General features: G+C 46.0%; 1 protein-coding gene across 9 annotated transcripts in view; it reads left to right on the forward strand.

Annotated features, from left to right (window-relative positions):
• The window catches only part of camk2d1 (calcium/calmodulin-dependent protein kinase (CaM kinase) II delta 1), a 99064-nt gene that overhangs the window by 41132 nt on the left and 35223 nt on the right, over positions 1 to 22709 (forward strand). For 5 of the 9 annotated variants that reach the window (XM_035424745.1, XM_035424743.1, XM_035424748.1 and 2 more), the window contains exons 3-6: positions 9085 to 9144; positions 13124 to 13178; positions 19424 to 19489; positions 22603 to 22675. In XM_035424745.1, the coding sequence (XP_035280636.1) occupies positions 9085 to 9144; positions 13124 to 13178; positions 19424 to 19489; positions 22603 to 22675 (254 nt within the window). Of the gene's footprint in view, positions 1 to 9084; positions 9145 to 13123; positions 13179 to 19423; positions 19490 to 21645; positions 21719 to 22602; positions 22676 to 22709 lie in introns of all 9 variants that reach the window. The other 4 variants (XM_035424744.1, XM_035424749.1, XM_035424751.1 and 1 more) reach the window with 1 other exon arrangement.

The following is a 22709-nucleotide window of genomic DNA, read 5'->3' on the forward strand; positions in this document are numbered from 1 at the left end:
CTAGAGACTTGTGTACTGACCTCTCCCCCAGTCTGCTCCACAATCTGTTGCATCTTATCTCCACACACTCAGTATAACCCTAGTGGGCAGGCATACCACACATGCACATCTTTCATTAGCTCAGTAATGCTGAACTCCCCAGAACTGAAGATTATATTATTCAGTGCATTATTACAGTATTATTTTACCGTGCATTACATTATCTCATTTGCTGAGCATATTCCTTTGTCTAGTTGTTTTTTATCCCATGTATTTTGATGCGTTATCAGTTCATACTGCTGGATGTTTGTCAAAGTACTTAAGAGGAAGCGCTTTGGGAATCAAACCTGCAAACCTCTGGTTGAAAGTGTAATTCCTTAGCCCCTACCGTGCACCACCCTGCACCTGCAGTACAGTTGTCAGTGCCGACGCTGAAATCATCCAGGAAACCTCAGTCCTCATTCACTGCGGCTTCACAAAGGGATGCTGAGGCATCGCCATGGAGACACCTAATTACCCCCAGACAGGAGAGCCCTTGGATCGGTTAACATATTCATAAGACTGGGAAGCTCAGGTGTGCCATTGTTATTGTGCTGCCTGTTTTTCTACAAGTGCTGGGGGGGAGTGAGCCTTCCCCCATCAGTTTACTCATTTGATGAAATGTGTTGGATGACCTACTTCTGCCGCAGAGATGGGCACCGTTATGCGGTCAATATCTCTTTCATCTTCCAGGGTGGTGGCGGCTGGGGGGGGTTGGTGATAGGGGCTGCTGGGAAAGTCAAATCTGTGATGGAGGGTATTTTTTATGTCAGGCCTCAGTAGAGAAACTGCTTAATGATGGAAACTCCCAGATACATTCACAAAGAAGATTAGATTATTGCTTTTGACCTTTTCAATTTTAGAGCTCGTCTGTTGCAGTTTTCATGCTTGTTGTGTATCGATGTGTGCCAAACAGCCTTTCTGAGTCTGCACAGGTATTGATTCTTTACTTCGCTGTTTGGTCTGCTGGGGTTCTGCTGGAAATTTGCTCGGGTTCTGTTCTGTGCTGCGAGGGTGGAGGCGGTGTCAGTGGGGTGGAGGCGGCTGCCGTTGGGGACTACTGGAGAATTTAAAATAGTCCTGTAAAAGGGGACAGTTGGACTTTTCAAATAGCCAAACCTCTGTAACAGAACTGTACCTGGGTTGTATGGGCATGACATGTATAGCAATACACCATAATAGTACTAAGGTCAAAATGGCTCACATGGCTCTGTCTGTACAATTTGAGTAGACACAGGTAGTCAACATTTTAAAGCTGAATCAACACACAGGTTAATGATCAGATGAGCTAGATTTAAGTGGACTTGATGACATTTGGGGGGGAGTTGAGAGAACGGCATTGAAAATAGCTGTCCCATTTTTTAAAACTCAGAGCTTTCTGTCTCTCAAAGGGGCTTCTTTGAAATAGGTCATCTACATATTGAATCATACAACACTTTTATCCAGATTTAAATTATGGCTAGGCTCTTGAGTCTGAAATGAAAAGAGCGAGGAGGGGGCTCTTAAAATGTGTCCAGCTCTTCTCCCTAACCGTGCCCAGAGCTTGTTGCTGTTCCCACAGGAAGTGCGGTTACGATACATAGTCTCAGTTGATAAGTGGATCCCTCTACTGGACGTGCGTCTGATCTACGTGCTTAAGGAGTGTTCGCAGATGTTCCGGTAGATTCTGCCGGACACCCACTGTGGAGGAGGAGGGTGAGGGCACTGTGTGCCTGCCACGCTATAAAAACATCAGTGGCGGCACCAGAAAAAATGGCGAAATATGTGATGGTCAGTAGAGTTAGGGTTATACCAGGCTTCAGTACAGGGTGGCCACGGCCATCCCTGGCTACCCCGCAGTTCTGCCACTGCAGTGGGGGTTGGTAGAGGCAGGGGATGGGGGGTGGAGGAAGGGGTCGAGCAGCACACCTGAATGACTGCAGCTGGGTACATCCAGAGGATCATCAGACCCTACACACCAGCCAGACCTCTCAGTTCTGCCACCTCTGGACGCTTGGCACCTCCCCCTCTTCGCGTCTGTACTTCCCGCTCCCGTCTGCTGTCTGTCCTGGCCCCTCGCTGGTGGAATGACCTCCCCGTGGCGGTCAGAACAGCAGAGAATCTGACTACCTTCAAACGCAGACTAAAGACTCATCTCTTCAGGCTGCACCTCTCCCCACCCCTCCCTAGCCTATAGTTTAGCTCAATGTACCTAGTTAGGCTAATACGATTACGTTAGTTTTTATTTGTCAGGATTTTTTTTGTCTGATTAGGCAAATGTGATTCCAGTGCTAGTTTGTACTTGGTAGGATTGTTGTTTGCTGTACAGGTTACTCTGCAGGGTTGGAGTCCTGATCTATGTGGTCACTTCTGGCACTACGATCTTTACTTCACTCTAGTGTGTTTCTTTTGCACCTCTGCACCTTGAACTAATGCACTTGTTGTACGTCGCTCTGGATAAGAGCGTCTGCTAAATGCCTGTAATGTAATGTAATGTAATGGGCACTGCAGTAGCTGAATCCTAGCATAATTTGTTTTTGAACCAGTCTGTACCCTGTAGCGTACCTCTACCGCTCTGCATTTTTTCTCGATAGCACACCCTCGTTGTGGCCGATGTTTCGCGGTTTCTGCGTGACGGTGGGCATATTTTGATAATAAAGAACTCTTAGCGGGCCCCGGGCTTCTTCTTTCGCTGTGTTTACCGCACGGTCGATGTTTCAGCACACCACTTTCATCAAATCACTCCTGCACAAAGCACAGCGTACAGTTGCGTGCTCCTGTTTGCATGTGGCTTGCGTGTATATATATATATATATATATATATGTGCGTGCACATTCAAATTCATTCCGATTAATTTCTGTGCCTGACGGCAGCTATTTCCAGCGGCTGCACTTTCACGACATGTATCATGTTTATTGCCCGTGGTGGAAAGATGTAATGGCTGCAGTTATGTAAACAGTGGCAAGAGGAAATCAGTCATTATACTCTATTGACATATGGAAAAGGGCTCAGAGTCCCGGACTGCCTGAATATCAGCCCTGCTGAGCAGCATCTGTGGTGAAGACTCGCCGCACCGAGCTCCCTCTCTCCAGATTGAGCCCTTAATTAAGCACTGACTCCGGGTCAGCTCTGCTCTGTGAGATGTTTGGGCTCAGGATTAGGATTAGAGTTGGGGTAAGATTGTTCTAGATCAGCGTTCGGGGACACTATCTGCTGGAGTCTGTGGAGGTTATTCGCAGGGTGGTGGTAAAGGGTTCACAGCAGATCCCAAACCACTTTCGTTTTAATCGGGCCGTTCTTGTGCGCCTGTCCGACTTTCTGTGTCATTTCTAAACCCTCAGCCTCTGGGGTATTAGATGACCTGCACTTAGCATGTGTTTTTTTATATTGACGCTCGGCTTTAAAGTATTTTTTCAGAACCGTTTTATCCATTTATTTACTTAATTCGAGCAAGAAAAAAGTTGTGCTTGTTGTATTTTGCGCTTTGCAAATTTTGTGAATATATTTAAGTATATTTGCATATTATTTATTATGATAAATGGCCTATATGATTCCGTATTGACGTGAAGCTGTTTCACTTAAGACGGGCCCAACTCTCACTTTTTTCTCTCTTTCTCACTGTCTTTTTACCTGCCTGAATTTGCCTACCTACCTACCTCCATCTCTCTCTCTTTCTCTCTCTCTCCCACTCTCTGTTTCTCTCTCAGGTGAATGGTGGGGGAAATGGCCATATTCAGTGTTGTGTAATGGGGTTATGAAAGACGACGTGGATAACGCTTGTGTGCTAATCCTGTTATGTCAGAGATGAGCAGCAGGGACTAAGTGGGTGACTGGGAAGAGTGGGGACGGAGCTGAGCGCCCTTTGTCATGAGTCCCCCCGGCAACCGGGACCGTGGCCCCGTTAAGAACAGATTTGATTGGAGCGGCTGGGATTAGAGCCCAGGAAGAAGGGATCTGATTGGAGTGGATTACAGCCCTGTGCAGGCTGCAGTGTGTGCTCATCTGCAGGCTGTGTTTGTGCAGCCAGACGTGGCTGCGCACTGAGAATGGGGTGGGGGGGAGCGGACCGCCATCATGAATTAATATGTGTTTAAAGAGCTCTCCATCCTGTGAGCCAATCCTGTGGGCCAATGAGCTGCTGATAGACACAGCATAAAGGGATGTAATGTGCAATCGGATGTGTACAGTGAGTCGCATTTCACTATGTACTCTTTTTCAAGAGTGACCTGCCCAGGACCACGGCACCAATGGGAGACGTTTGCAAACAGTTTTGAAAAGCAGACAGAATCACACTACATTATTAACAATAGTATAGTCGATTATTTTCTTATTTAGCATCCTGTTTTCCTGTTAGAACTCAGAAGACACAGTGCCTCTTAAATGCGTATAAGAAACCTTTAAGCACCTGTTCACTTTTTTTTTTTAAACAGCACTTTTTGCCCCCCCCCCCTTCCCCCCCACTCTGTTGATCCCCAAGGCACTGATTTGTTTGGCAGTCTGATAGTGGTGCCATGGGGTTTCCCTGGCAGCAGGTGAGAACAGTTGTCAGTTGGTCCTTCCTGTGAATTCTGTGTCCAGTGAAGTTAATTGGAAGAGGACCAAGGGAAAGGGAAGGGGCACTCAAGGGAAGGGGAGGGGCACTGAGGAGAATGGGACGGGCACTGAACAGAAAGGGGAAGGACAATGACGAGAAGGGGAGGGGCAAGTAAAGAAAGGGAATGCTATTAAGGTAAGAGAAGCTGGAGTACATCAAAAGGAAGAAGAGGTACAGGGGTAGTGTTGGTTGGGATCGAGTGGTGTTATGCAGCCAAATCCCCATTGCACTTGATTGAGAAGCACTAGAGGGACTGCAGGGCTGAAAGTGTGTGTGTGTGCGCGCGCGTGTGTGTATTTGTGCATGTGTGTATGTTTTTTGCAGTGGATTCCAGGCTGAAAGGCAATCAAGGGACTCAGCTCTGATTTGTGCTCATCTTTCTACCTGTCTCACTACAGCTGTGTAATTACAATCAAAAGTACCACTCAAGAGCTTCAGTTTGGCTGGAGACGCCTCTCTTCTCACTGAAGGTGCCTCTCCTCACTCTCCCGTTGTTGTTTTAGTCAGACTGGTCAAGGATTGTGCGGTACTTCACCGTCGCACTCACCTGCCACTGGGATAATTTATGGACTCCTCCACCCTTTCTCCCGAGCTCACATCTACCTGCTGGCATGCTTAAATCATTGACTCCTCCACCCTTTCTCCCGAGCTCACATCTACCTGCTGGCATGGTTAATTCATGGACCCCTCTACCCTTTCTCCCGAGTTCACATCTACCTGCTGGCATGGTTAATTCATGGACTCCTCCACCCTTTCTCCCGAGCTCACATCTACCTGCTGGCATGGTTAAATCATTGACTCCTCCACCCTTTCTCCCAAGCTCACATCTACCTGCTGGCATGGTATAATTCATGGACCCCTCTACCCTTTCTCCCGAGTTCACATCTACCTGCTGGCATGGTATAATTCATGGACTCCTCCACCCTTTCTACCGAGCTCACATCTACCTGCTGGCATGGTATAATTCATGGACTCCTCCACCCTTTCTCCCGAGCTCACATCTACCTGCTGGCATGGTATAATTCATGGACTCCTCCACCCTTTCTCCCGAGCTCACATCTACCTGCTGGCATGGTATAATTCATGGACCCCTCTACCCTTTCTCCCGAGTTCACATCTACCTGCTGGCATGGTATAATTCATGGACTCCTCCACCCTTTCTACCGAGCTCACATCTACCTGCTGGCCTGGTTAATTCATGGAGTCCTCCACCCTTTCTCCCGAGCTCACATCTACCTGCTGGCATGGTATAATTCATGGACTCCTCCACCCTTTCTCCCGAGCTCACATCTACCTGCTGGCATGGTATAATTCATGGAATCCTCCACCCTTTCTCCCGAGCTCACATCTACCTGCTGGCATGGTATAATTCATGGACCCCTCTACCCTTTCTCCCGAGTTCACATCTACCTGCTGGCATGGTATAATTCATGGACTCCTCCACCCTTTCTACTGAGCTCACATCTACCTGCTGGCCTGGTTAATTCATGGAGTCCTCCACCCTTTCTCCCGAGCTCACATCTACCTGCTGGCATGGTATAATTCATGGACTCCTCCACCCTTTCTCCCGAGCTCACATCTACCTGCTGGCATGGTATAATTCATGGACTCCTCCACCCTTTCTCCCGAGCTCACATCTACCTGCTGGCATGGTATAATTCATGGACTCCTCCACCCTTTCTACCGAGCTCACATCTACCTGCTGGCATGGTATAATTCATGGACTCCTCCACCCTTTCTCCCGAGCTCACATCTACCTGCTGGCATGGTATAATTCATGGACTCCTCCACCCTTTCTCCCGAGCTCACATCTACCTGCTGGCATGGTATAATTCATGGACTCCTCCACCCTTTCTCCCGAGCTCACATCTACCTGCTGGCATGGTTAATTCATGGACTCCTCCACCCTTTCTCCCGAGCTCACATCTACCTGCTGGCATGGTTAATTCATGGACTCCAGTCCTCCAGCCTTTCTTTCCTCGGCGGCCGGTCGTGTGAACACGCATGGGCAGCGTAGTGTGTGTTATGCTAATATTATTTATCAAATATTAAAAGGATTACTGCAGGGCGGCACGCGCTCTCTGCGCGTTAGCCCGGGAACGCCCTTTGTTGCGCGTTAAGCGGAGCGGTGAATGATGCATGAGTATCGATCCTCACACGGCAGGTGAATTTTTATCGCCGTCCTAGCGGGACGCCTGAATCCAACTCTGATTAATTCAAGAACCCTGTTCCCTCGTTCTCCCTCATCCAGTTTGCTAAATTTTCTGGCGATAAATAATTCACCGCAATGCCCCGATTTGGTGATTAAAGCGGCGGTTGAAGGAAATGTAACCAGAGACGTGGTGCTGTTTTTTTTTTTTTTTTTGGTGTCCTTGACAGGTCGCTCTAAGAGCTGCATTCTGCTTTTGACTTGAGTCCTGTGTTTATGGCTCCCGCGTCTGTGCATTTCAGGATGCTACACGTAAAAGCTTTTGTTCTTGGGCAATTTTTTGTGTTCTACTGGAATCACAAATAATTCTGTACCTGTCAGGCAGAGCTCTGCAAGCCATAACTTTACAAGGATCACTGCAGCTGAAGCCTGAGAGCCAGTCACTGTTTTACACCCTACAGGCTGCACACAGTACTACAAGAGCGCCAGTGACTATTTTACACCCTACAGGCTATACACAGTACCAGTGACTATTTTACACCCTACTGGCTACACAGTACTACAGGAGCGCCAGTGACTATTTTACACCCTACTGGCTACACAGTACTATAGGAGCGCCAGTGACTATTTTATATCCTTCAGGCTACACAGTACTACATGAGCGCCAGTGACTATTTTACACCCTACTGGCTGCACAGTTCTACTGAAGCGCCAGTGACTATTTTACACCCTAATGGCCACACAGTACTACATGAGTGCCATTGACTATTTTACACTCGGTAGGACCAACCATGTCAACCTGCTTTGGTACAGTAGAATAGCCTTATAATTAGTCATGTATCATTTGCCAAAGAGAAAAAAAAACTAACGTGATTTTCATTGGGCCTTACGTGTTGGACTGCGTTGGGTTAATGTCCTTTGGGTTGCCTGTTTTCTTTATGATGTCAGAGTGCATCACTGGGGGTTCTGATGTGAAGCACTGAAAGCACCAAGGTCTGCAGGTTGATCCCTAATTGTCGCTTCTGGATGAATAATTAAAGACGTAAACAAACAGACAGATGCGCTCAGCCTTCTGGCCTCCTTGTGCCCTAGTCCTCTCACTTATTTCGCAGCGTTGACTCCTGACAGGACTATGAATGAGCCCTCTGTGCAGGGACTGAGGAGAGCCGGGTTTGTGTTGCAGAGAAGTGAGAAGCTCAATCTCTAGCGTGCTGTTTAGTCCGGAGACTTTTTTTTAATTGCGTCAAGGTAGCTTTGCTTGGAATCAGCTCAGTTACTGATTCAAAATGCCCCCAGGTGCCATTTTCTCACTCACAGGAGGTAGATCTCATGTCAGTTAGGGACAGAGCTGGGTGAGGAATCTCTGGTATGGGCGTGGTTCCATTGGCATGCTGGCTGCCACGGTGACCGTGAACAGCCAAACCCCGCCTGTTTGGGGCAGAACACGCTGTTATCGGCAAGCACGTGCCTTCTGTTCCCCCCCATGAGAGAGAGCAAATGAGGAGACGCTGGGCTCAAATCCAGGCCTAAGCCTTCTGGAGAGAGAGCGCAGAAATGAGCTTCCTTCTTTCCACCACACACACACACACACACACCCCGGCACACATGCACACACAAAACACACACACACACACCCCCAGGCACACATACACACACACACACACACACACACTCACCCAGGTGTACATACACACACACGCGCAGACTCACACCTATGCATGCAGACACACTTATACACACACATATGCATATACACACGCGCGCACACGTGCACATACCCACGTACACGCGTACACACGTACACATTGCAGCAGTACCCTTCACCCTGTGTCCAACATGAGCCTCTGCCGAGGCCTTAGAGAGAACACTGGAATCATTCAGACACATATCACACATCACGAAACAGATCCATAATCCAGTCTGAACCGCATCAGGGAGACGGCAGACCGTTGTTAGCAGGGAAATGTTGCTCAATTTGCGAAACTTGAACCGCAGGAATGCAGTTGCCTTCCTTGTCCTGGTATATTATTAGTACCTTTATCCTTTGGCCACAGTGGTTTTCAGGAACAGGATGCAGTAAACATCCTGTTAAACTTCATGAGGAGGATGTGAGCAGGTTAGCTCATTTTGCTCTTAGATTGTATCGAAGGAGTGCAGAGATGACCTTGCTGGGAGTTTGTATTGTCCCCTGCAGGTAGTACATGATACGTTTTTGGGTGAATTTTTCCTTTAACGAGCAGTCTAATATGCACAGTACTCCTGCATTTGTGTTCTCTGTCGAAGTGCGTGATGTCCCTGCGCACATATTCATGCCAGCGTTCCTGTCTGTTTTTATCTCTTCAGATCACCAGAAGCTGGAGCGCGAGGCTCGGATCTGTCGCCTGCTGAAGCACCACAACATCGGTACGCCGGGGTCTGCCTGTCACCTCGTGGCTGACACCTGTCAGTCAGTCAAGCATCACCTTGGAGCAGCGTAGCGGGGTGGGGCGGGGGCCAACAGGGTGGGGACCCCCTTATTACTAAGTCTAGGAAAGAGGATCATGGGCTGCGTGACTTCCTGTCGGTCTGAGTTAGAGCCTGTGCACATCACTCTCACTCTCACTTCATGAAGACAATGTCACACAGTACATGCAATGGCGAGGCATAAATAGCTTCTTTAACCCTTTAATGAGTAGTCAAATCTGTGACCTTTAGGTTACAAGGCCAGCTACCCATTATGCTACACTACTGTCCAATGCACTTCTGCAAGGCTCTGCACATGCTCATGCTCAGCCACCTATTGCACACACACACACACAAAATACAGCCATACTAGGTTACAATATAAATGATTAGTTTAGATACTCTGGATTTCGGTTGAAGTTTGCCAGTCCCAAAGTATCTCTTTTCACAGCCGAGTTTACCTGAGATTCCTTGGCTGATTATTTTTCCCGTTTCATACTCTGACTTCCTCCAGAGAGATGCAGGGAATGCATTTCATTCAGTGTCTAACCATAACGGCTCCGTATCTGGAGCACTTACTCAATTATTTTATATTATTTTAGAAAGGAGAATTGAACTGCTTTGCATTTGCATATTTAATGTCAATTCTATGGTGACAGCTTCATGTTATAAAGCCAGATGAAGAGGCAAAATGAACTGATGAGTGAGAAAATGAACAACAGGCAGAATGAAAGAATGCATGTCTTAAAGACACTTCAGATTCCCTGCTACAAATGCCATCGGCAGCACGTGACCTTCAGAGGTCTGCGTTATTTGGAATTGTGGAAGGTTAACACACATCCCTGAGGCCACTGGCCTATCCGCTGCCCTTCTCCGCCCCCCTGCCCTCTTCTGATTGGACGCCCAGCTGCGGAGGGATCGGGAAGGAAGCCCGGAGCAGGCTGGGGCCCAGTGTAAGTGGAGCGGAAAGAAATGAGCGGGCGAGCGGGAGGCTGGCGGCTTCACCGCTGCAGAGGTCCGCCTCAGCGCCGCCATGTCCGAACGGCGGGAGGGAGGCCAGACCGCGGGGCGCCGAACGGGCGGATTTACTGCCCGTCTGACCGCCATACTGCACCGCCCGTACCTCACCAGGGTTTTTAAAACGGAAACAGTATCCTCCTCAACTTCCAATAACCGCAGTTAGCAGTGACTTCAAATTGTTCTCACGTTACGGAAAAGAGGATCCGCGCCTTTCGAGCGTCTGTCCGTCTGCGCCTCGGAGAGGGGAGAGAGAAAGCTAGAGAGCGATAGATGGGCGGAGAGGGAAATTGAGAGAGAGAGAGTGACTGAGAGAGACAAAAGAAAGAAGGAGAGAGGAGAGAGAGAGCAACAGAGGATAGATCTTCTCTGTTGCTTACGGAGAGTGGAGTTTCCCGCTCCCACTGCCTTCCCTCAATCTCCCTTCCAGTGCTGTGGCCAGTTTTTCTCTTTGGGTCATTTCTCTCATTTGAAAGAGAGAGAGAGAGAGAGAGAGAGAGAGAGAAAAACCCAACACGGGGGGAGACGCTTGATCCGGTGAACGGTCCCCGCGGGCCTGGCATGAAAGGGGCGTCCGCGGGGAGCCGCTGCCCGCCCACGCTGGCGCTGCCGGCCCCGGCGGAGCGGAGCGAGGCCTCAGACTGTAATTAAGCCCTCACTAATGGCAGCGTTTCAGACGGGCAGCCGGTCGCTCGCCGTCCTTCTCAGAATTATGATTTAGGGTGAGGGGTGGTGGGGGAGGGGGCGAGGAAAGGGTTAGGCTATTTTTTTATACCGTTTCCGTGGTTTCCGCTTCTCCCTCGTCCCTCGCTCGCGTTGCCATAACGGCGGAGATGCAGAGCTCGAGCGCTGTTTTTTTTTTTGGGGGGGGGAAATCATTTTAGAAAACGTGGATGCATTTCACGCTGTTCTCATCTTGTGCTATTTTGTGCTATTTGGAGAATATAGGAGATTGGGTGACAGCGGTTTATAAGAGAGCGGTGCTGTTTCTTGCTCAGGCACACAGTCTTACCAAAATAGCCTGCCCCATGTCAAAATGTCTCAGGGTAGCCCTGACATCATGTGAAATTGCTATGACATCAATATCTTTTAACTTTCAGCTGAAAGCTGACACATTTGTCAGTCTGTTCACCTCCATCTGTAATCACAGTCAATTTCGGCACCAAGCCCTTGAAGATGTGCTGTCGTGTCTCAGTAATATTCAAGCACTGATCTGTTTATTTGACTTTTTCCATTTACTTGAAACCCCACATTCTTCAGGTGTACAGCTCTTTTATGTCTGTTTCCATGGTGTGCCGTCACAGTTATTTCTCCCCGCTGCCCAGAAGCAGTTTGAAGAAAGATTGTCCTCAGGGTTCCTGAGTCTCACCTCCTCCCTGTCAGATCAGAGCTGATGCATGCAGTCTCAGATTTAATGATCATCTCATTTAGACGCCACGGTCACTCTCCCCGGTGTCTTTTCTCCTGAGGGTCCTGCACCTTTAAGGTCGTCATGGCGCTGGAGAGGAGATGGGGATACCGGCTGTCAGTCACAATGAAGATAGATGAGCTGAATCATAGCTCGGGGAATCCTAAAAAGGGAATTCCTATCTCTGTTGCTGTCTCGCGCTCTCTCTTTCTCTGTGTTCTTCTCTCTCACACACACACACACACACACACGCACAAAGAGGATCATAAAGGGCAGATGTCTGTTGGGAAATTGTCTCTCCTCTTGTGCACACGCCTTCAATCACACAGCCGCTGCTCAGCTAATTGATTATGTCAACCTGTGACCTTGGCAACCGCACAACACAGCATATTGCGCGCTCTTCGGCATGCGAAACCATTCACTCGAGCATAATGTACAAAATGAGGCTGCATCCAGCAGCGGGCTCTGCCCTGTCAGTTCAGTTTATTATCGCTATCAATGAAGTCAGCTAGACACATATCATATCACATTAATGCACGAGGCATTCATCCTTTGTATCTGATATCATGCAAAAACCAGAATGGCAAATTACATTGTAATATTTAAATTAAAAGTTTAAAATAATAGCAAAATAATAGTTAATATGCTTTACCATGTACTGTACCAAGTTGATTAAATATTGTTATGGGAAAAAAAGTATTATTGTGGAAAGATATTAGTAATTTGCAAGATGCTGTGCTACATCACAGGGGAGATTTTGCTGCTTTGACCTGAGGAAAAACACAGTGGCCACGTAGGTGTAATTAATTAATGGCAATGTCAATCATGGCAATCATTGAGCAGTCATTGAGAATGATAGAGATTTATAAAGGAAGTTGTGATTGGATAAGAAAGATAATTTTCCAGTGTAGAATCATGGTGGTGCAGTCTGTCCTTACAGGTAAAGAAAAAGCAGGCCTGTGATCAAGTTGGCCGAAGTTTTTACACAGTGGTCAGTAGGACCATGGGGCAATAATTCTGATGTGAACTCAAGCAGCAACAGAGTGCGTATGGAAGGACTGAGCTCTGGTGTGGAAGGCTGCTGAAGGCATGATTGAATTATAACCCCCAAAATAGAGCCCTATTACCTGTGCTGTACCTCTGCCTTATAGTATGCATTTTTCCAAATAAATATCTGTTTAATATCGGGTGCCAGTGCATATCTTTGTGACCATCCATAAACTTGGACGTTTTAATGTCCATTACGAAGCTAAAATCAATATATTAGGTTCCCTCCCTTACCCATACAGTACTTTCAATCAGAATAATATTGCATTTGTTCTCTCCATGGTGAATTATGGCGATGAATCGAGGGATCTGGCAGCTTGGGGAGTTTAAATCAATGTAATGCGTGTTATAAATGAGATTTTCTCCCAACTCTGTCAGCGCTGTAGCCTGGCTTTAGAAAGCAAATAAAAGTGGTAGGGGAGTGGAGCGAGCGCTGAATTTCTAATCACGGCTTTTTCCTCTCCACAGTGAGACTCCACGACAGCATATCGGAGGAGGGCTTCCACTACCTAGTCTTTGATTTGTAAGTAAACTCTTCAGTACTTTCTAATATATTGTCTCATGTTGTGTGTCGACTTGAAACTGTTCCCAGGTGTTTTGATATTATGGAATATTACCTTGGGCACTTCCACTGTACCCAGCTGATCTACATTGTTAGAATTTGTCACAGAAATATGACTAGAAAGCAGCGAAAAAATATTTTATAATCTTCCATTTAAAAATAAAATCACAAAAAAATAACTTTAAAAATATTTCCTGACTGTCACATTCAAGTATGCTCAAATTAGTGGACTATGATGATATCAAGAATCAATAGAATATATATATATATTTTTCTTCTTTTTTTTTTTGAGCGTTTTTTTTTGACCCCTTACTCCATGATTCACATTTCACATGGATCCTGACCAGTCAGGATCATCCAGCGATCATCCAGTGATCATCCAGCGCCGCTCCGAGTACTGAATGGTCATCAGCCCAAAACATGAGACCTTCCCTTCGGCTCGCCATTACTCTTTCTCTCTATTGCACCCTTGATCAGGAGTTTGCTTCCGAATGACATTTATGGACCGTTTCTGTCTCTGTGGATGTGTGCAACACAATGTTTGTAGTCCTTAAACCGACTGAACAAATAAACGGCCTCGATGTTTACCTTGGCGCATCCCCACTGAGGAGCAGTGTGTTGCTAATGCAATCAAGGTCACCCAGAGGAGGAGAGGAACCATGCTGAGCAAGCAGCAAAAGGGAGCACCAAGGGAGCTACAGTAGCTGGATACCTTTGTATTGTAAGATGTCAAAGCACTCTTATTGACACTTTTGTTTCTGTTTTCTGGTTGAGATCTTTGAACATGTGAAATACCATCATGCAGTCAAACTTTTAGGCTAGTCTAGTCTTTGGGTGAAGAATTTTGTCTTGTTTTTATGTTACCTTTGTATTGTAAGATGTCAAAGCACTCTTATTGACACTTTTGTTTCTGTTTTCTGGTTGAGATCTTTGAACATGTGAAATACCATCATGCAGTCAAGCTTTTAGGCTAGTCTAGTCTTTGGGTGAAGAGTTTTGTCTTGTTTTTATGTTACCTTTGTATTGTAAGATGTCAAAGCACTCTTATTGACACTTTTGTTTCTGTTTTCTGGTTGAGATCTTTGAACATGTGAAATGCCATCATGCAGTCAAACTTTTAGGCTAGTCTAGTCTTTGGGTGAAGGGTTTTGTCTTGTTTTTATGTTAAATTAGTCTTGGGTCAGCCCATCAGTTTGATGTACGCACCACACATATGTATACCACAGTTCAGATTTGCCACATTGCTGAAGGAGAAGCACTGTTGCTTATGACACTTGTCGCCTTACAGTCAGCTCTTGTGCCGTCAGAGCCGGAATAGCTGAAAGATCTATGCCATCAGCACGGCCAGACTCCCTTTGTGCACCACTGGTCAGCCCCATTAGAACTGCATCAGGTATGCGGTGGCAGGCAGCCCTTCATAGAGATACTGTGGCTTTCAATCTGCAGTCCATCATCTGCACAGAAAGGGCTTCCATTTTCTTGTCAACACAGCCTGCAGAAGGAACGACAATTTAAAAAGTGGTTGATGTACTACTGCTACGACTGTGTGCCGAATCATGTTTTTCTCGATATCCAAGCCTCGGTCGCGGTTTAGACCGTGCTTGCTCCCCACTCATGCACAGTGCATACAGCACACATGTGTACGTCAGTCTGGGGTCAGAGGTCAGGGCCCCTCCTCTATCTAGTGATCCTCCACATCCGTGCTTATTTTCCTGGCTGAATTATGTTTGTGGACAGAGGGCAAATGGAAGAAATGTCCCTGGGGCTGCAAGACAGCAATGTTGTGTCTTGGGATGGACTGGACTAGGCAGGGGAGCTAGCTAGCACAGTGCCAAGTTTTGTTTTACACTTGTTTTACATTGTCTATTTAAAGTTCTTTAATGCTGTGAAACTATAAATTGTCTTTGTCCAAGTAAGAAAGATGACTAGCCGAGTCATGACAGACTGCAAATGTGGTCCAGCACTTTGTCAGGCCTGATACTGAACACCCCTTAGGTGTCTCAAGCTGGTAATAATTTGCCCTCATGGTTTTTTTTTAGCAGACAAGCTTGTGAAATAAAGAATGGATTGTCGATCAGGAGGAGAAAGTGCTATCTGTCTGATTGCTTTGTAATGTCTCATTCGAGGGTGTAAATGAAAGTTTTGCCAAGATGTTGCAATGCCGGTGCCTGGGGTCGGTTGCTGGAGCAGTCTGTAGTCAAAGAGGTGTGACATTTCATCAGCTTCCCCTGCAAGTTCAAAATTCTCAATAGATTAAAGCTGATTCTGCAGTAATGTTTGTGCAGTTTTAAAATGGCTTATAGTCAGTACATTTGGACATTTTGACAGTGTTCTGACAACTAGTGAGCCCATAATCTTGAGTTGCTGAAGTTTTTATTCACTGATACGACCGGTCTGAAAACCGCTGTTTTTAAGCAGCGCTTTCTTTCCTGCTTGTGTGTTCTCAAGCGCAGTAAACACCTTGAATATTTCATGCGGGGTGCTCAGATTTGAAGCTACGAAGGACGCGTTAGAGGTGCAGGCGCTGAGTAAAAGGATGTGGTGAGGATGCGAGGCAGTAGGCTGTGGTTGTGCACGGGGACTCTGGCATGGGCTGTCATGTCTGCTCCGTGTCCTCCTGAGTCTGCCGTGCACCCGCTGTCCTGGAATAGCTTCGAGGTGAGCTCAGGGCTACAGGATCCCATTCATCCTGTCTGCTTTAAAGACTCGTTTCTGAAAACTGGCTTGTAACATTGTACAGCTCTGTTACCTTCTCTATTAATTTAATAAGCCTTTATTGTAAGGGTGTCTGTGTGCGTGTGTGTGTATGTGTGCGTGCGTGTGCCTGTGTGTGTGTTGTTTGTGTGTGTGTGTGCGTGTGTTTGTGTTTGTGTACAGTTCTGAACTGTGGTGTTTAAATACATGGCAAACTTTCTTTGTTGAGATTTTAAATGGGAAGGAAAGCGGCACCTAATATTACAGTCAGTCTCTCTGTGTCCTTAACTAAATACAGCCCACTTTAAATGGCGGTATGAAGGTACTCAGATGTGTGGATTCTCCGCATGGTGGTTTTGCGTTGCTTTGCTAGACAGGGTTGTGAAATTCTCTGTGTTGCGACTGCAATCTCAACCCCCCGGTTCGTGATCGTGATCTCCAACCCCGTCACACAGTTGTTCCGACTCTCTGCTCACCTGGTCTCCCTAACCACGATGTTCTCCACTGCTGGAGTTTCTTCTTTCCTGGCTGGCTCTGATCCCTCTGTGTAATTCAGCCAACAGCGAACAGCTGCTCACCTGTGCAAGAGCTTCCCCTCTCTCTTCCAATTTCCTCCCCTTTCTCCGTCGTCTGCCACCTTCACGAAAAAGTTTTAGAGAAGACCGGGAAACATCGGTGCACATGAATGTGCCACCAATTCTTTCCTTCATAACATGTATATATTTTTTTTATTTACCTGTCTGTCTTTATGTAACCATGAACTTTAGCTGAGAATTCATTTCTTATTTATGGTGGTAGGCTGGGGAAGCAATGTTGGATAGGCATTGGACAGCTTGGGCTTAAGGGGGATGATTGGGTGACTAGATTGAAACATACTGTCAAACAATTTAATCAGGAATCCAGTATTAACTTTTTACCCCACTTTTTAAATAAATGCCATTGGATCTTTAAAGACAGATGAGTAAGCACTTCAGTTTAATGCCTCATCTTAGTGACAGGTTCTCCTGCAGTACTGTGTTCCCCTCAGTGCTCTGGAGCACTGGCTTCTCTTATTGGTCCAGAAGGAATAGCGTACCCTATTGGTCCACCAATGTTACCAGCAGGAAGCAGGCTGGCCCAGGAAAGCTTCCTTTGTGGTGCTGACTTAAGCCCAGCCCTGCTTAGTCACAGAGCAGTATGACTTTGAGCTGTAGGCATATCATATAGTATCCACTGTAATTCTGTACTGGAGCTAGCCACTTATAACAGTACCATTTTTAACAAGGTCCTGAGCTGCTTAGAAATCCCTCTCCATCGTGCACACTGTGAGATCTCAATAGACTCGCATGACTGAATCTTTAGAGCTGCCATTTTGCTTCTTTGAAGAGGATAGATTCTGAATGGCACAGTATCCTTTCCTGGTAGAATAGTCTAAACCCTGGGTTGTCAACCAGAGGTCCACGGTTGAATCTCAAGCCCCCGCACTACCATCCCCCCCATCTGCGATTTCAATCTCTACTCACATACTAACCCTTCTCCCCTGCAAGTCCATGGTGAGTTGAAAGGGTTGAAAACTTGGTACCTTCATGGTCTGCATGGTACCACTGACCTTATTTACACATTATTTCCCCCCACAGGCTTCTCTATTCTAAATAATTTACATTAATTGTCCAGGCTGTATTTTTCTGGTGCAGTACATTGGCCCCAGAGTACTGTCATAGCATCTAGCCCCAGGTGCTATGTGTGGTGAAGAGATGCTGTTTTCCTGCACTGTTTACTGAGAATTTGGTGTAAATGCCATTGAATTGCATAAGCACTGTATGAATGTGATCATCCAAAGATTGCATTTTTTTTAAACATTAAAGGGAAAAAGTATATCTTTCAGCCTCCTAGGTCCCTTCTGTTTTCACACAGTCGGAAATTAGCCTTTGTGTCCAGGGGAGTGTGTTTTACCCTCAAACCTTATCCATCACTTGTATTATCTTCATATCACACAACCATTTTGTTGATGTGGAGATCAATATCACTTTGAAAGACATTAGCTGCAGCCCACGCTCCCTCCTCCATTTCTTTCTTTTTCCCCTTCCCCATCTCTCCTCTCTCTCTCTCCCTCAGATTCAATTCGAATGTTGCTTTTTATTTCACTCAATCGCTGAAACGAATATCTTCAGCTCAGTATGAATCCAGGCCTGAAAACTTTTTCTCTTTTTGCACCCAAATAAGACTGAAGGTTAGGGTAAATCAAATTCCCTCAGGATGCAGTGGGGAAAACCCATAATTCATGACATGCTGTTGTTCTGTGCCTTGTAGATTGTTTCCCAACTCCAAATCCAAAATTCTCATATAATAATGATGTATGTGTCTTCAAGAGGGAAAACATTGAGCAGGGCTGAAGCAAGGCCTAAAACTGGAAGAGTAACGGCCAATAGGAACACCATCTGCTGGGATGTCCTTTGCCACTGAGAGGCAGCATGGCTTCCAAAACCAAGCCCTGCATTGGCAGTCGCAAGCGGAGGATAGGACAGGAACAGAGTCCACCATACTACAGGCTGCCAGGGATGTCCGAAAGAGCTGCCAGACCGGTCAGCCAGGATTAGAAGCTGCTGCGCGTGAGAGCTGAGAGAACTGGCGAGAGCTGAGCTCTGCGAATTTCAAGAAGCAGAGAGAAGTGCTGTCTCAAGGATGGTCATGGACTTGGGTTGGTTTGGGGTAGGCTTGGAATAGGTATGGGGTAGGTTTGGGGTAAGTTTGTGGATTTGGGTGCATTTGGGTTAGGTTTAGGGTTGGTTAGGGGTGGGTTTAGCACAGATTTGGGGTGGGTTTGGGAGTTTGGGTGCATTTGCGTTAGGTTTGGGGTAGGTTTAGGTTTGGTTTGGGGTAGGTTTGGGGTAGCCTTGGGTTGGGTTTGTGGTGGGTTTAGTCGGTCTGCATGGGGACAGGAGCCAGATTACATGGGCCCTGATGTGGAGCGAATGGCACACACAATCGGCCACACAACCGCATGATGGGACAGTTTCTACCATTGCGGCGTCGAGGAGTGCTGTGTAATACTGCTATTGGCGACGGTGGCGATGAGGTCATGTCTAAATCAAGTGGCCCGCATGTGTTCCTCCTGTACCCGGTCCAAGCGCAACAATCTGCTAGACTTCTGGTGAGAGAGCTGTTTCATGGAACATCTATATCTCCCACATTTCTTGACCGTCTAAGAATGAGAACATGGGGATTATAGCCATTAATCTACTGTAATGGGAGGCAATATGTTCCGTAATTATTAGTTGTATTTGCGGCTTGGCGAAGAGGTTTGTTGCCTTTGTTCATTTTCTCGTGGCCTGCAGGTATAATATGTGCGTTCTGTTCAGATCCACTCACCCATACGAAATGCAGGCAGCAGGGATTCTGCCTTGGCTGTTAGGCCTCTTTTTAAGAGGGCTGCACTACATATTTAGACGTAATTATAAGTATAGGGAAGATTTCCTGCTGTGTTGAAATTTGCAGTATGGTATCAATCTGTCTCCTTTTCTGGTGTGTTTCAGAGTCACTGGTGGGGAGCTGTTCGAGGACATTGTGGCCAGAGAATACTACAGTGAAGCTGATGCAAGGTAAGTGGCCATAGTCTCACTGGCAGGCCTTTAAGGGCAAAATTTAAATTGGACATAACCTAAATGTTAGAATGTCATTTTTTTACTTAAGATTAAAATGTCAAGGACAATAATAAAACTAATGCTTAATCTTTGAAACCCTTGATTTAACCATTGTGTACCCTTGAAAAAATTAGCTTGGATATGACTAAAATGTACTTGCAAATTTAAGCAAAGACTCTGATGGCTGCATAATGCATGGGCACACGCACACACATATACACACACAGACACACACACACACATACACATACACACATACAGGACACTCACCTATTCTCTCACGCACTCACATCTCTCTCTCTCTCTCTCTCACACACACACACACACACACACACACATACAGGACCTATACACATCCACACTTGCTCACACACGCAGTATATATGTGAAAACAGACACCACTATATGCATTGTATACTTGTAGGCCTGCTGGTCCGGTGAATTGGGAATAGCACAATACACCATTTGTGGCTTTTCATGCTGTAGGTCTTCTGTGTCTGTAGAAAGCTGTCTGATATTTTCCAGTTTGTCTTTATTGCCAGTGTTACTGTATCTCTGTTCATTCAGAATTCATGTTGTTGAAAATGAGTATCGTTTGTGATTTGTGATTTGGAAATGTCTTTAATCTGCTTATCTGTTTTCTGCTGCACAATCTTTAGGTGTTAATAATCTATGGTTCTGTCTTTCATCCTGTTTCTAATTTTGTTGATTTATACTTTTTGTCTTTTATATCATATATTTGCCAGTGTTCATAGTATTTGGGCATTTTTGGGGTTTGCAGAGATGAGTACATATAAATATTTATAGATCTCAAATTTGATTTGAACTTTCAGAAAATATATTCTTCAAAATATATAGTTTTAAACTGAATACTAATCACAATGATCTATTATCAATCTTTAGAGTTCCCTAGAGAGCTGAAAGAAACCAGAAAGCGAATGAAAGTGAAATTCATATAAATAGAATGCTAAACATAAAGGATGAATAAATAAACAGCGGGAGCCACATTCAAGCCAAAGAGGAGATTTATGGAAGGAAAGGGGCAAAGTCATGGACAGACCTGATTTTCCCATGGCCAGGATCTTGCCCAGTCAGGATCAGCCGCTTGTGTGAGCGTGATTGGGCAGGTGTGCTGAGATGACCCGGCTGGGAGGAAGGGGAGGTTCAGCATCAAAGGCATGATGTCGATCTTCACCGGCACTCATCCGCAGAGGAAGTGCTTTGCATGGTTCAGCCCCTGTAGATTCCTGTCCTTCAAATGCCCCTCAAAATGCAGACCTTAGGCGAGGGGGTCATAAGGATGTTCCTCTTTTGGATGTTCTGGTTGCTGCACTCCCCCAAGACTCCAAAATGTGGGAATTATGGGTTTGGCTACTGGCAGTGAATTCTTTAACAAATATGTATAAGAATTTACAATGAATGTTATGTATATATACGGTATATTATTGAACAGAACCGCAACAGCAAAACATGTATTTTATAAAAGCAAATCAGGTGAAGTCAGGGTGGAACAGCAATTGCTGAACATAGTTTGCTTCTCAGTGCCTCATTTATCTGCAGCATGTGCAGTCAGAATATGCTGTCCCGGAGTGCCTTGGGAACAGTTGATGGCCATCGTTTGCCTTCTCTACTGCAGATAAATCTCTTTCTGACAACTAAGATTTATTTAATTGATATCCGTCTTTGTTAGCTTTATAATGTAGTCTAATGAAGAAATAGGTTTTAAGCAATTAGTGTTACTTTTTTCAGTTACCGTGCCAAAATTTCTGCAGTATATTAGTAACATACCGTTAAATAAATTAAAAAGTCAATAGAACATTGAAATTGTTCAACTTCTGTTTGTTGATGTGTTAAACCCCTGTTTGAACCATAGCTTTATCCTTGATCGTGTCCTGTTTATTTATTTATTTATTTATTTTTGCTAATTTTGGGTGTTTTTATTTTGAATCTCTGTTTGTGATGACTTTAATTTTTGAAAGTATTGTTTCTTTTTGTTTTTTGTTTTTTTTTTTTGTTTTTTGCACTGATTTTATTTCCTGCCTGTCTTTTGTGTTCACCTGCTCTGACGTCCTCTTAAACTGCTCTCCCTGCCTCTCGCCCTGTCTCTTCCACAGTCACTGTATTCAGCAGATTCTAGAAAGTGTTAATCATTGTCATCTAAATGGCATAGTGCACAGGGACCTGAAGGTCAGTACACATGCATAAGACCGCCAACCCCCAAGCTCCATGCCCGACCCCACCTCACCCCACCTCTGACACAGCCAGTGACTGAGCCAACAGCCCGGGAGGGAAAGATAGCAGCAGCAGAGCTTTCCCTGTCTGTAGCCCAGGCCATGTGCATGTAGCCTCCTTCTGGTCCGCTCTTTATGGCTGCTTTGAGGTGTGACTCTGGGGGGTTCGGGGTGGGTGGGTAAGGGGAGTATGGGGGGAGTATCAAGGCAAGGACTGTGGGAAGGTGGGGGGGGGTAGAGGTTGGGGTGGGGTCGGGGTTGGGGTGGGATCCTAATGAGGTATAGTCACTTTGTGGTGCCAAACTCACCCCTCTCCCCCTGCAGTCAAACTCATAGCAGCTTGTAGAGTTAACACCACTTCTGTTTTGAGGTTCAGAGATGGCTGATGATGATGATGATGATCACAATGATGATGAGGTTGGTGAGGACATAGCAACTGGTTTTGTCCATAGTACAGTTAAAGTCTAAAACCATGGGAGACATATTCACACACACACTCACACATTCATAAATGGCAGTTCTAATCAGCATGGAGAAAATAATGAAGATATATACACAATGGAGTTTGGCTGTCTGGGAAACCAAGGCAGGTCCATGCCCTTTTGATAATTTAAATTGCATTATTACAGGCCCAAAATGAGACTCTCACATTGCTATTGAAGAAGGGGAAAGGGGACAGATCTTCTGATGGGGTTCCATCCCCTTCAGGCAGTGCTAGGGGCTAAAGCTGGTTGCTCTCATTATCATCATGTTCAGCCGTCCGTCTGGGTCTCAACGAGGACGCACAGACAGTGAGTGTGAGCTTGTCACTAACACGCGCCCCCTGGTGTTTGCATGCAGTCATTGCATTCAGCAGATCCTTGAGGCTGTGCTCCACTGCCACCAGATGGGCGTGGTCCACCGGGACCTGAAGGTGAGTAGAGACGAAGGGGAATCCAGTTGGGGTC

Source organism: Anguilla anguilla, chromosome 7, assembly GCF_013347855.1.
Source record: "Anguilla anguilla isolate fAngAng1 chromosome 7, fAngAng1.pri, whole genome shotgun sequence".
NCBI classification, from domain to species: Eukaryota; Metazoa; Chordata; class Actinopteri; order Anguilliformes; family Anguillidae; genus Anguilla; species Anguilla anguilla.